Consider the following 13,189-nt stretch of genomic DNA (forward strand, 5'->3'; position numbering starts at 1 on the left):
TGGAAGGTTCTTTCTTCAATACATTTCTCACTAATCCAAATGATTATTTTCATTCCATCAATGGTGACTTGTATTCCAGGCATTGTAGAATGATGAGTATGGAATTTTCTCCCAAGAGCTCAAAAGCAAAGGTCAAGATAGATACTGACATAGTTAATAAGAAGCATGTACCACACTATGTTAGAAGTGAGCATGGAACAGAATAGGGGTCCCGGGTAGGCAGGAGGGAGGGAAGGAGGCATGGGGAGAAGGAAAAGTTAGTGGGAATATTAACAGCTTGAATCTCTATGGAGAATTCTCAGATGACTAAAAATAGAATTGCGATGTGATCAAGTGATTTCAGGCCTAGGGACCTATCCAAGAACACACAAACACCGATTTGAAAATCTGTAGGCATGTTTTTTTTTCAGTGGGATCATATTTATTTATTTATTTTTAAATTTTTTTTGTTTCTTTCTTTTTTTTTTACAGTTGTAGATTTACAATTTTTTGTGCTTGGGTTTCGATTATACAATGATCAGATACCCATCCCTCCACCAGTGCCCATTTTCCACCACCATGGATAATATCCCCCCACCCCCATCCCCCCATCCCCCCCTGCCTCTGTGGCAGGGCAATCCCCTGTGTTCTCTCTCTCCTTTTGGGTGTTGTGGTCTGCAAAAGAGGCATTGAGTGGCAAACATGTTCAGTCCGTAGTCTACTTTCAACATGCATCTCCCCTCCTGGGAGGATCCTCCAAACACCCTTTATTTGGTGCTCCCTTCTCTATCTGAACTGCCCTTTCCTCTAGGATATCCGGCTGGCCTCTAAGTTATGGAGTAATCCTCCTGGTGCTGATCTCAGCTATTCTTGGGTATTAATCTCATACTTTGTTACTTTATATCCCCCAGATGAATGCAATCTTTCTATGTCTATCCCTCTCTTTCTGACTCATTTCGCTTAGCATGATACTTTCCATATTGTACCACTTGTATGTAAATTTCATGACTTCATCTTTTCTAACAGCTACATAGTACTCCATTGTGTAGATGTACCAAAGTTTCTTTAACCAGTCATCTGTTCTTGGGCATTCAGGTTTCTTCCAGTTTCTGTGTAGGCATGTTTTTGTTCATTTGTTCAGTCTAGTTACCATTGCCAAGATCAGGGCACAATCGAATACCCCAAGGAAAAAACTAGGCAGAGAAGTTCTGGTCTATATACACCCAGGGAACAGTTATGAGAAAAGATGAAATCATGCCATCTGGATTGAATGGAGCATATCACACTAGTGAAATAAATCAAAAAGGGACAGAACTCAATCATACTCAAAGAAACAAAACAAGGGAGCAGAAAGTACTTTCTGAAGATACACTTACTCTGAGAACTGAGCTGCAGTTTCCTAAGCAGGGATGTGAATAGAAGGGAAGGGGCTCCTTGACATTTTGATGGTAGGCATCGTGTAGCAACATAAATCCAGACACCATATAAATACCAAAACTCTTGTATTTTTTATCTCAATAAATGAATAGTTTTTAAAAACAGTTGAAAAGACTTTCCTGAAGATGAAGGAGGTGAAGGGGTGGATGGGAAGGATATCAGTCCCATAGAGACACAGAAGCCGGAAGTAGGGGTCAGAGACACGTGGTTTATTGGAGGAAATGCCAAGACTTGGAAGTTGTGGGGAATGGGTGAGAGAAACAGAACTGGAGACAGGTTGGGACAATATAGCTACCTGTCCATGCTGAGGAATACCATTGCCATTCTGAGAGTCAAATAAGGTAGGAGGTCAGACCAGGCAAGTCAGGAGCAGATGTAACATGCAGAACTGCAATGTAAGAAGATGAAGAGATCAGAACCCTCTTCCTCCTGGAAGCGTCACAATCAGGGAATGGATGGAGAGGCATTGAAAGCTTTGCTTATGGGTATGGGCTGAGTTTCTTTGGAGCTTGGAGAAAAAGAATTCGATTCAGATGTACATTTTTCCAAATGAGAGATCATGATCACGATCATCCTGTTGTTCGTCGATTGCCTCAAGCAGGCACCAGAAACATCTCCTTCGTCCTAGCCCTGAGATTTTAACAAGTGCCATATTAAAGAGTCTTTCGAGGTTAGGAGAATGAGACCCATCATTGTTACTGGTATTTTGCATATTGAATACACCACAGGGAGTTTGCCAGACTTTGCTGTGCGGACAGGATGCATTTGGTAGCCTGCCAGGTTCTCTAAAGTAAGAATGAGATAGTAAGATGTCGCGCGGCCATGAATGCGGCATTCGTGGCCGTGGGCTTCCAGGAGCTGGGTTTTAAAGTCTCTGGGTCTTGGCCATTGATGGGATTACCGAGCGCCGGGGACAGTTGGTGGGTATGACGCCTACCTACTGGAAGATGGGGATCTGGGTGGAGGAGGCCCAGTCCCAATCCAAGCAGGTTTGGAGATCTCAGCCCCGGGACCTGCATGCCTGGGTTCCTCTGCCGGTTCCTTCATGCATGTGGAGAGTGGTCTCAGCATGGCTGTGGCTGGTTCTGAAGGTCTTCAGCTGCCGGGGCTCTGCTCGGGGCGGGGAGGGAAATTTAACCCATCCCCCTCCGAGGGGCCCCGGTAAGGACAGCCAGGTGTGGGGGCAGGAGACTATGAGAGCTATCGATGAACAAATAACTTCCCTGGCCTCTGTTCTCCTCTTTGTGCCACTGAGATGAGAATAGCTCCAGAGGGAGAGAGAGAACCACATTGGGAAGTCTGTGAGACTCTCGGCTTGTGAGACTCAGGGTACACCTGGGTACCAATATGTAGGATAATTAGAGGCATGGACAAAAGGCGTTCTCAGGAGCGTGAAGGACGAGAGCCAGACAACCCTTGTCTTCCTGTTTCGGTAGGAAATAGAGCCTACCGGTCCTTCTGCTTATGGGCCCAGGTGAGGTCTTGGTGATCAGAATGGTCTTCCAAGATGGATTCCCTCTGGGTACAAAAACTCTCTGCTGTCATGAAAGAAGGTTGCAAGGACCAACAAAGTGTGCCCTATAAGCAACTGTCAGGCACATCTTCGACCAGGAGAGCTGCCCTTGAAGAGTCTCTTCAAGAAGCCTCACTGAAATGTAATTGCTGTAGAAAACAGCTCCCTTGCACCTGCCTCTTGTTCTGGGTTTCTTCTTTCCCTGTGATGCTGACTTCTCTAGAATGTGATTTGTGGGCTGGTTTCCCTGCTCATCCCAGACCCCTGACTTATATCAGTTGGAGGGTGTGTTCAGAAGGAGGTTTCGTGAAGAGAGGTCCAGTCACAGGCAGTGAGGCAGAGTCACTTTATTAGCTTAGTGATTGGAGGTGCTGGGAGGTGCTTTAGTTGGAAGCCATGGTCTGCTCAATCCAGTCCACGAAGTTGCACACACAGTTGTAGATTCTGGGCTTGTTCTTCTGGGCACAGCCATAGCTTCAGGACATGACTCCCTGGAGCTCACCATTGTACATCACGGGGCCTCCAGAGTCACCCTGGGAGGACCTGTTAATAAATATGGAGGATGACTTAATTGTACTGATGAATTTTTCTAATAGCTTAAGGAAGTCTTTGGGATTTCCCTTATGGACTGTTGTATCAATTACCAACAATGATAGTTTTACTGCTTTTATTTTGTGGTGTGTATATGTGTGTGTGTGTGTGTGAGCACATGTGAGTGTGTGTGCATGCATGTGTGTGTGAGCATGTGTGAATGTGTTTGCATGCATGAATGTGTGTGTGAGTGTGTGTATATGAGAGTTTATGCATGAGCGCGTGTGACTGTGTGTACGTGTGTGTGTGTGTGTGTGTGTGTGTGTGTGTGTGTGTGAAGCCTCCTAAACAGTTCTTGGGAGATCAACACACTACCCAAGTCAGGTTGGCAGCTCACTGTGTGTGATGGTACTCAGGTTCTGCACTGCCAGGGATACCTGGGTCATCTTGATGGTGGTTGGTGGCTTTCAGGGCTGCACTTGGTGATGCTCAGGGGACCCTGTGGTGGTGCCTGTAATTGGCACCTACTGGGTGCCTCTCCCTCTGGACTCCCTCCTGCACCCTCCTTTCATGTTGTACTGGTGTCTAAAGGTTCTGAGACCTTTTGTACTAAGTGAAAGAGGCGTGATGATAGTGAACTAACTTAAAATTAACTGACTCTTAATTTTAAAGAAAAAGCTTTCAAAATTTCACTATGCATTATGAATTTAATTAGGGATTTATTTATTATATGTGACTTCAAATCATGGCTTTTCTATCCCCATTTTACTGAGAGTTTTGCATGCCGAGTTCAATAATGGTTATTGAATAACGAATATAAGGATAAATATTTCTATAGTGGCGTATCGTGTCTTCTCTGCATATGTTTACATTGTTGTAAGGCATTTCTTTCCTTCTGTTGACACAGGGTATCATATCATCTGTTTGTATGAATTGAACCACCTGTGTAAGAAAATAAGCCTCACTTGGTCATGATGTACAATCCTGATGATTTCTGTTTGCTCATATTCTGTTGAGAATTTGTTCATCAGAAGTTATTCATCTGAGGTTTCTTTTTGTTTGATGTCCTTATCTGGTTGTAATTACATGGTAATGTTGGCACCATAAAATCTATCAGGAAGTATTCCAAGTTTATATATATATATACATATATATATACATATATATATATATAGAGAGAGAGAGAGAGACTAAGTTTAAGCTTTTTTTAAAAGTTTGATAAAATTATCTTTCTGGGGTGGTTTTATTTGGTTGAAATTTTTCATACTTTCAACCAAATAAAATGATGGGCTGATTTAGGTTTTGTTTTTCTTCTTTATTTTTGGAGAAGGGGGAGAGGGGCACACCTGGCTGAGCTCAGGGCCTTGTGGGCTGTTTTTACGTTAAAATGTATTCATTTATTCTAGACTATTAAATTTGTTGGCATCAGGTATTCACACTAGGCTCTTATGATCTGTCTTATTTCTATGATATTCATTATAATTTCTCCTTTTATTTCTGATTCTGTTTATTAAAAGTACTTTCTTCTTTTCTTCAAAAGCCTAACAGATTTATTTATCATTTTCAAAACACAGGTGTTATCTTAATTAATTCTTTTGTAGCTTTTGTATTTATTTATAGCCACTTTGATTCTTATTATCTCTTTTTTTCACTATATGTTGTTCTTCGTCCAGTTGCTTTAGCTGTAGGGGTAAATTGTTTATAACTTTTCTTGTTTTTTTTTTAATAACTTCATCACTATTAGCTTTTCTTTTAGTATCACTTTTGCCATACATATTCCATAGGTTCTCATTATTTGTATTTCCTGTTTCATTTGTCCTCAAATATTTTTCAAATTTCTGCTTTAATGTCCTTGCTAACACAGTAGTTACAAAGAATGATATTGCTTAATCTCTGCATGTGAGGGATTTCTAGTTTTTATTTTGTGGTTGAGTTCTCTAATTTTACAGCATTGTGATTTTAAAAAATACTTGTTAGAATTTCAGTCTTCATAAGAATGTTGATACTAGTTTTACATTCTAGTATATGATCTATCTTTAAAAGTGTTTAGCATAAAAATTTAAAATGTGAATTATGCTATTTGGGGGTAAAATTCTTTTTTTTGCTTTTTGGGTCACACCTGGCGATGCACAGGGTTCACTCCTGGCTATGCACTCAGGAATTACCCCTGGCGGTGCTCAGGGGACCATATGGGATACTGGAAATTGAACTCAGGCCGGCCGCATGCAAGGCAAATGCCCTACCCACTGTGCTATCGCTCCAGTCCAGGGGTAAAATTCCTTAGAAGTATCTAGTAAACTCATTTGGTATAATTCTTTTTTTTAAATAATGGGCACCAAATCCAGGACTTCCCACCTGTGAGACTGACTCGCGTGTTTTAGTTTATTTACTAAGGTTATTTCTAAATTTATTGACTTTTGACTTGTTCTGTTCATAGTTGTAAGTAGGGTAAAAGTATAATTTCACTTATATTAGTCCTTCAGTTAGTAATTGTTTCATGCATTTTGGTGTCCCTCATTTAGTGAATCTAGATTAATGTGCATAATGTTCTTTGGTGTATTAAGTTTTTAATTATTATATAATACAATCCCCTATCTCTTATTATCTTTTTAGCCGAAATCTATGCTACCTAATATAACTACAGATAACTGTCTTTAAAAATGACTATTGTAAGATTATAGCCTGTACTTATTCTGAAAGTGAAGATAAGCAGCAAAAATCTGGGCTTTAACTTTGATTAATTTAAATAATTTGTTTGCATAACTATAGATTCAGCCACTCTACACCTTTTTTTTTCTTTTTTGGGTCACACCCGGTTATGCACAAGGGTTACTCCTGGCTCTGCACTCAGGAATTACCCGTGACAGTGTTCAGGGGACCATATGGGATGCTGGGAATCGAACCTGGGTCGGCCACATGCAAGGCAAATGCCCTAACCGCTGTATACTATCGTTCCAGCCCTCACTCTACACCTTTTAATTAGTAACTTTAGATCATTAATATTAATATTTTAAAAAGTTTTTTTCTTGATTTGCTTGATTTTTCACATATTTTCTTCTTTGCAAGTTTACCATCATATTTTTTGTACTGTTTGATTTTCCCCTATTATTTATTTTATTGTACTTGGGATAACAAGGTTATAGTAATGTTAATATTAGTATTTATAAACTACAAGACTTTGGGCACCAAAGTGCCAAAGACAACCCACGTCTGTCTGTACATCACTTCTACTTTTCCTTCACTCCCTAACTACCTCCCCTCCCTCTTGGAAACCTCAGTTTTGTATACAAAGTTCAAGGAATTGTTATCATTGTATACTGTCTATTCTTTCCTTATCTTTGCTTCTTTCTACACCATGCATGAGAACGATCATCTGGCATTTGCCTTCTCATTCCTTATGTTTCCTTTCCTTGCTTTCTGTTTTAAAGAGGTCCTCAAGTTTATATGTAAAGTTTTATACTGAGGCCTATTAGACTTACATTTATTGTAGTGGGCCAGAATCTCATCTTCTCTGCTTGATTCCTGGCTATGACATTAGCATCTCATATGATAATATATGATATATAATATTATATTCATTTTTATTTTTTCACATGAAATGGCTTTAAATTTTTATAAGGGAACTTTTGGATTATTTGCAAGAGGCTTCCTTGGTGACAATGAGTTGCTTTAATTTCTGTTTGTCCATAAAAGTTCTGTTCTTCCTTCTATCCTAAATTATTATCTGTCCGAACGCTCTTCTTTGAGATTTCTCTCTTTCATACAGAACACTGAGCTGCCAGTACCACTTCCTTCAGTTTCCTCTTCATGTATAGAAGTATCAGGCATGGCCATCTGAAATTCCATTCATGGCGGTTCTTTTCCCTAGAAGTCTCTACATTTTATTCATTTATTAGATTTTAACTGGAGTGACAGCACAGCGGTAGGGCGTTTGCCTTGCATGCAGCCAGCCTGGCCGAGCCAGGTTCAATTCCTCTGCCCCTCTCGGTAGAGCCTGGCAAGCTACTGAGAGTATTCAATATGCCAAACACAGTAACAAGAAGTCTCACAATGGAGAAGTTACTGGGCCCACTCGAGCAAATTGATGAATAACGAGAGGACAGTGTGACAGTGTAATTTTAACAATTTGATTATAGCACCTTTTAGGGTATGTCTGGAAATATTAATTTTATTTGAGATTCTTAATGCCTCTTGTTTTGAGTTGTTTAGTCCTTCCTCAAATTAGCAAAATTCTCACTACTCCTTTAACTAGCATCTCATTGCTCTCTTTTTTCTGGAATTCATAAAATAAAGACTCCATTCCACTTGATGCAGTCCCGTAGAACTTGGAATGTGTTGTGATAAATTAATTTTTCTTGCTAATACAAAGTAATAGAAAGTAAAAGCTATCAGAGAGCATCCTTGCCACACCCTCCCTCTAGCTCAGGACTCTGGTTTGCTTCAGCACCCTCCATCTTCCTGTCCTGTTGGTCTCCGAAGAACCCAGAGCATCCAGCTGGGTTGCTCAACACAGCAGAGGCAGTGAGGGACCAGGCCGGTGAGACTGAGGGGTGAGACATTCCTGAAAGCCTCAGAACAAAAGTCAGAGACACAACATCTGGGGGGTCGCTGGGGGACACTATGTGTCAGAGGCCAGAGATTAGCCTGAATGACCCAGAAGTGAAGTTAATCCAACCCAACAAAAGACAAAGTATAATGAGAAGAAGTTCAGACAGGAGGTTCCATTGTCTAAAACCTCAGGACTGAGCTAGGTACAGGTTTCGGGGCCCAGAGGAGCCCAGAACAGCATCACAGTCACACTGGCAGGAAACACAGAGTGGAGGAGGAGGGAAGATGAGAAAGCATCTCGGCTAGTCTCTGGAGGAGGGGGATGCTCGGGTCCTGTCACATTGGCAGGTTTTATTCTGATCATAGAGGCACATGCTACGTTGTATCATAGACGTAAGAAAGTACAAATCACTGATATGGAGGCTGATTGTCTCTGTTTTCCCATTTACAGAATCAGTTAACCTTGCTCTCTGCTCTCAGGAGGTGAGTTCCCAGGACACGTAAAGGTCATTTCCCAAGAGTCGCCAAATGCAGCAGAGCTGATGCAAGACCTTGGGAAGGGAACACCTGCAGGGGTTCTGGCAGGGGGAGGAGCAGTGCCCCATCCTGGGGAGGTATAAAGTCTCTCGCCACCCTCTCCCTGACATTCTGCCACCATGAATCCTCTGCTGATTCTCGCCTTCGTGGGAGCTGCTGGTGAGTTGTGAGGACTGCTTCAGTCTTCACCTGCTTCTCCTGACAAGGACAGCTGACTGTCCTTTCTGCCTCTTCTGTATGAACTTCAGAGTCCATTTATCCCTCCTTCATTTTCTTATGCCTCTAATCTCCTGGAAGGCTTTATTCTGAACCACAATCAACCAATAGAGGTAATTGTTGGGAAAGGCTGGACAGGTAGACCAGATTGTGTGGTCAACGGAAGGGAACGTGTGCCAGGGCTCAGTGTCTGAATCTCTGCTTGGGCTATGTCAACCATAGATGATCTTCAACTTGGATATGCAATGGATCTTCCCAATGGATCTTCAATTGGGAAGATGAGAAAACCCTCATTTAAGAGCAGAGTTGTTGAGATTCTAATTATTTTGGGAAATGGCCTGTGATAAAACTTTTAGGCAGACCTAATATTTCCAGTGTTCAAGGCAAGAAAAGCTTCCTGAATGTAAGAAATTAAATAGCAGATGAAGCAGGCAGTAATGAGCAAGCAAAGGAATAGCATGAAGTAGTGAGAAGCTGTCATTCCTTCACCAATCTCACTGAATGGACAGACCCTGATCATGGTTCTTGGGTCTTATGACTCCTGATAGAGGTCAACCTGCAGGATTCTGGGACAGTTGCCTACAGGCCCACAAACACTTCTTTGTGAAGCCTCACTGGGCAGGGGAGGAGAGCTGCTTGCCTATCTGTCCTTTCTGTGCTCAGGAAGCAATCCTAATGAGCATGATCCAGACACAGGCAGGGCCTCTGAATGCTCGCACATCCCACTCATTGCTTCTCCCCTCCTGTTTCCACTCAGTTGCTTTCCCCACTAACGACGATGACAAGATCGTCGGGGGATACACCTGTGAGGAGAACTCCGTTCCCTACCAGGTGTCCCTGAATTCTGGCTACCACTTCTGCGGTGGTTCCCTCATCAACGACCAGTGGGTGGTGTCTGCTGCTCACTGCTACAAGTCGTAAGTGATGTCTCCCTCTGCAAAGCCATCTGGGGCCCCTGAGAGGTTGTCCTTTCAGGGGAGGCTTAGGTGAGCATGAGGGCAGATGGGGTCGATGATGGGAAAGGAGCTGTCATTTGTAGTCAAGTTTCTAGATTGGGAGAAAGATGAGAGAAAATTAGGAGGATTAACACAACAAACCAAGTGATAATAAAGCAGCAATGGCTGGGAAAATCATAAATAAAATAATAAATTACAGGGGTGCTAAGTGAAGCATTTAGGGAGAGCAGGCAGAACTCCCACAAGGAATTTGACAGTCACACAGTGAAGGCATGTGGAAAATGTTCTTGACCAGGCAGCTGCGTTCTGTGCTAACACAGTGACAGAGTTTAGAGGTACAGAGTAGATAGCTGTGAGTTTATCTCCCTCTGTTCCTTGGGATGCACATGGACAGACAGAACTGGGATCATTCCCTAGTACAGACAATCCAAACCAAGGCTACACATGAACCTGATCAAGGTCACAAAGTCATCTATTCCATATCTCACATTCATCTGTACTGGGTCAAGGAACCGCACACTCATCTGCAGAGTCAAGAATGGGGAGGGTGAAAAATCTGATATTGCTCTCCCACATCCTGTGAAATGGGAGGTTCCATGGAATAAACTGGTAGAACTAAGGACTATTTATGAAGCTGGAAACTGTGTTTCTGAAGGTATTGCTAGGTTGGGCCCCATCCCTGGGATCTATATCTGCAGAGTGAGCAGCCAAGGAGGACAGGGAAGAGCGCAGGTCACCAATACCTTGGCAGAGGACAAGGGAGCAGGCTGGTTCCTGCAGCAGCTCTTCTGGGCAGTGTGGTTTGGGAAATAAGGTGGACCAGGAAGAGGAAAAGCCCACTGAGGGGTCACCTCCCATAGTACCCCTTCAGCTCCCAGGTCCAGGAACAAGTTTCTAGGGTTCCCTCATGTGGCCAGCACTCGACTGTGTGTGCATGTCACCGCACACCTGGGCACAGAGAGCTGCAGAGGTGGGAAGGGGCTGGCAACCCGCTCACTGTGCTCCCTCCCTGCAGCCGCATCCAGGTGCGTCTGGGCGAGCACAACATCAAGGTCCAGGAGGGCAACGAGCAGTTCATCAACTCCGTCAAGGTCATCCGCCACCCCCGCTTCAGCAGCTGGACCCTGGACAATGACATCATGCTCATCAAGCTCTCTTCCCCTGCCGTGCTCAACAGCCGCGTGGCTGCCATCTCCCTGCCCAGCTCCTGTGCCCCTGCTGGCACCCAGTGTCTCATCTCTGGCTGGGGCAACACCCTGAGCAATGGAGGTGAGTGGGGTCCTCTCAGCCTTCCTCTCCTGCTGCTCCCTGACCCCACGTCTTACAGAGCCAATGTACCTGAGTGTTGGACACCACTGCTTATCACTATCACTATCACCCCGTTGTTCACTGATTAGCTCTAGCGGGCCCAGTAATGTCTCTATTCATCCCTGTCACTTGCTTGTGTAGCCCGATGACATATTGGGGACTCCTTCAGGATCTGGGGAATGAGGACCATTCATTGTTACTGTTTTTGACATATTGAGTACGCCTACAGTTAGCTTGTCAGGCTCTCTCGTGCGGGCTGGATACTCTCGGTAGCTTGCCAGGTTCTCTGAGAGGGATGAAATCTTTTGGGACAGCCTCTAATCACCTTTACAGGTGTTCCTAGTCAGGCATATAGGTGGGTATGATACTCTCAGTAGCCTGCCAGGTTCTCTGAGAGTGAGAACTAGAGAATAAGAGAATAAGCACTTCTGGGAGCTTGGTTTTAGAGTCTCTGGATTCTGGCTGTTTATGGGGTTGCACGGCAGTTTGTGGGTATAAATGTCTAGCTACTGGAAGGTGGGGGAGATGGGTGGAGTAGGCCCAGTCCTGAACCGAGCAGGCTTGGAGATCTCAGCCCTGGGTACCGCACACCTGGGTTCCTCTGCTGGTTCCTCGTCCAAGCGTGTGGAGAGTGGTCTCAGCATGGTTCCGGAGGTCTTCAGCTGTTGAGACTCTTCTCAGGGTAGAGAGGGAAACTCAATCCGCCCTCCTCCAAGGGGCCCCGGTCAGGACAGCCAGGCGCGGGGGCAGGAGACTCTGCCTTGTTCTCTTCCGGGAGCTTGGTTTTAGAGTATCTGGATCCTGGCCGTAGACGGGGTTACACGGCAGTTGGTGGGTGTAACTGTCTAGCTACTGGAAGGTGGGGGAGCTGGGTGGAGGAGGCTGAGTGAAAGAGGCACACCTCCTTAAAATCTGTAAATAATGCTATGAGCCCAAGCTCTGCAGGGCAGTGCTGTGGGACACATGAGGTGCAAAATCTCAGTGAATTGACCCCAAAATCAAGCCACACAGCTCTTGCATGATCTTCTCCTGCAAGGGGTCACCAAGTGTTTGTTTATTGTGGAGCACCGGTCCATTGTTCCTTGCTGGGGCTCATCTTTTCAAGTCCTTTTTGTGTTCTCAGAGCTAGTTGATGCTGTACTAGCCTCATTCACTTCCTCTTCCATCTCTTCCTGCCCCCCACCCCAGTCAACAACCCTGAACTGCTGCAGTGCCTGGATGCTCCCCTGCTGAGCCAGGAGCAGTGTGAGGCTTCCTACCCTGGACAGATCACAGACAACATGGTCTGCGCTGGCTTCCTGGAGGGAGGCAAGGACTCCTGCCAGGTACTTCCCCTTCCCTGCTCTGCTCTACTACACACTCACTTGGAGAGGGCTGTGTACTCCAGTCTTGGGTGGCAGAGGAGGATTCCGAGCGTGTCCCCTGAAGTGAGGACAAGCTATTCTGTGTGGCATGTCATCTTTTTATGTGAAACAAGTAAAAGCCACCTTGGGATGGATGAGTCCCAGAACTAAGCCAAAGGGCTTTGAGGATTCTCCCTGCGAGGGTGTCTCTTTATTAACGGGTCCCTCTTCCTCCCAGGGTGACTCTGGTGGCCCCGTGGTGTGCAATGGTGAGCTCCAGGGAGTCGTGTCCTGGGGCTATGGCTGTGCCCAGAAGAACAAGCCCGGAGTCTACACCCGTGTGTGCAACTTCGTGGACTGGATTGAGCAGACCATGGCTGCCAACTAAAGTCCCCCAGCACATCCAATCACTTAGCTAATAAAGTGATTTTGTCTCACTTCCTATGTCTGGGCCATCTCTTTCTGAAACTCCTTCTGAGTACCCTCTCCAACCAGTGTCAGGTAGAGCTCAACATTGAGCAGGGAGGCTCCTCCGACCCCACTGTACATTCAATGGAATTGGGTATTAACAGCGCAGGATGAGAGAGAATTCAGGTAATAGGAAGCAAAAACAAAAGATCTGTTTCCCAAGGAATGTTTTCATAAATATTCTTCAAGTCATAATTTCTATCAGTTACAGATAAACCCAACCCTCAGTGTCGTCCGATCCTATGTGGAAGCTGATGCAGTCATTATATGCTTTTGTGTGTCAGTAATAGAATCTGTTGTCCTCATTATAAACCGCACTATTCAGGGGTATTTGCCTTCTGCTTGGTTATGTA

General features: G+C 44.4%; 1 protein-coding gene and 1 gene segment (V, D, J or C); one reads left to right on the forward strand and one right to left on the reverse strand.

Annotated features, from left to right (window-relative positions):
- The window catches only part of LOC130032506 (T cell receptor beta constant 2-like), a 111,085-nt gene that overhangs the window by 14,421 nt on the left and 83,475 nt on the right, over positions 1–13,189 (reverse strand).
- LOC130032507 (anionic trypsin) lies at positions 8,634–12,807 on the forward strand. Its single transcript, XM_056124075.1, has 5 exons — positions 8,634–8,704; positions 9,519–9,678; positions 10,733–10,986; positions 12,214–12,350; positions 12,607–12,807. Exons 1-5 carry the CDS (start codon positions 8,665–8,667, stop codon positions 12,754–12,756), a joined length of 741 nt encoding a protein of 246 aa, XP_055980050.1. The 5' UTR covers positions 8,634–8,664; the 3' UTR covers positions 12,757–12,807.

Source organism: Sorex fumeus, unplaced genomic scaffold (genome assembly GCF_029834395.1).
Source record: "Sorex fumeus unplaced genomic scaffold, SorFum_2.1 ptg000048l, whole genome shotgun sequence".
Lineage (NCBI taxonomy): Eukaryota > Metazoa > Chordata > Mammalia > Eulipotyphla > Soricidae > Sorex > Sorex fumeus.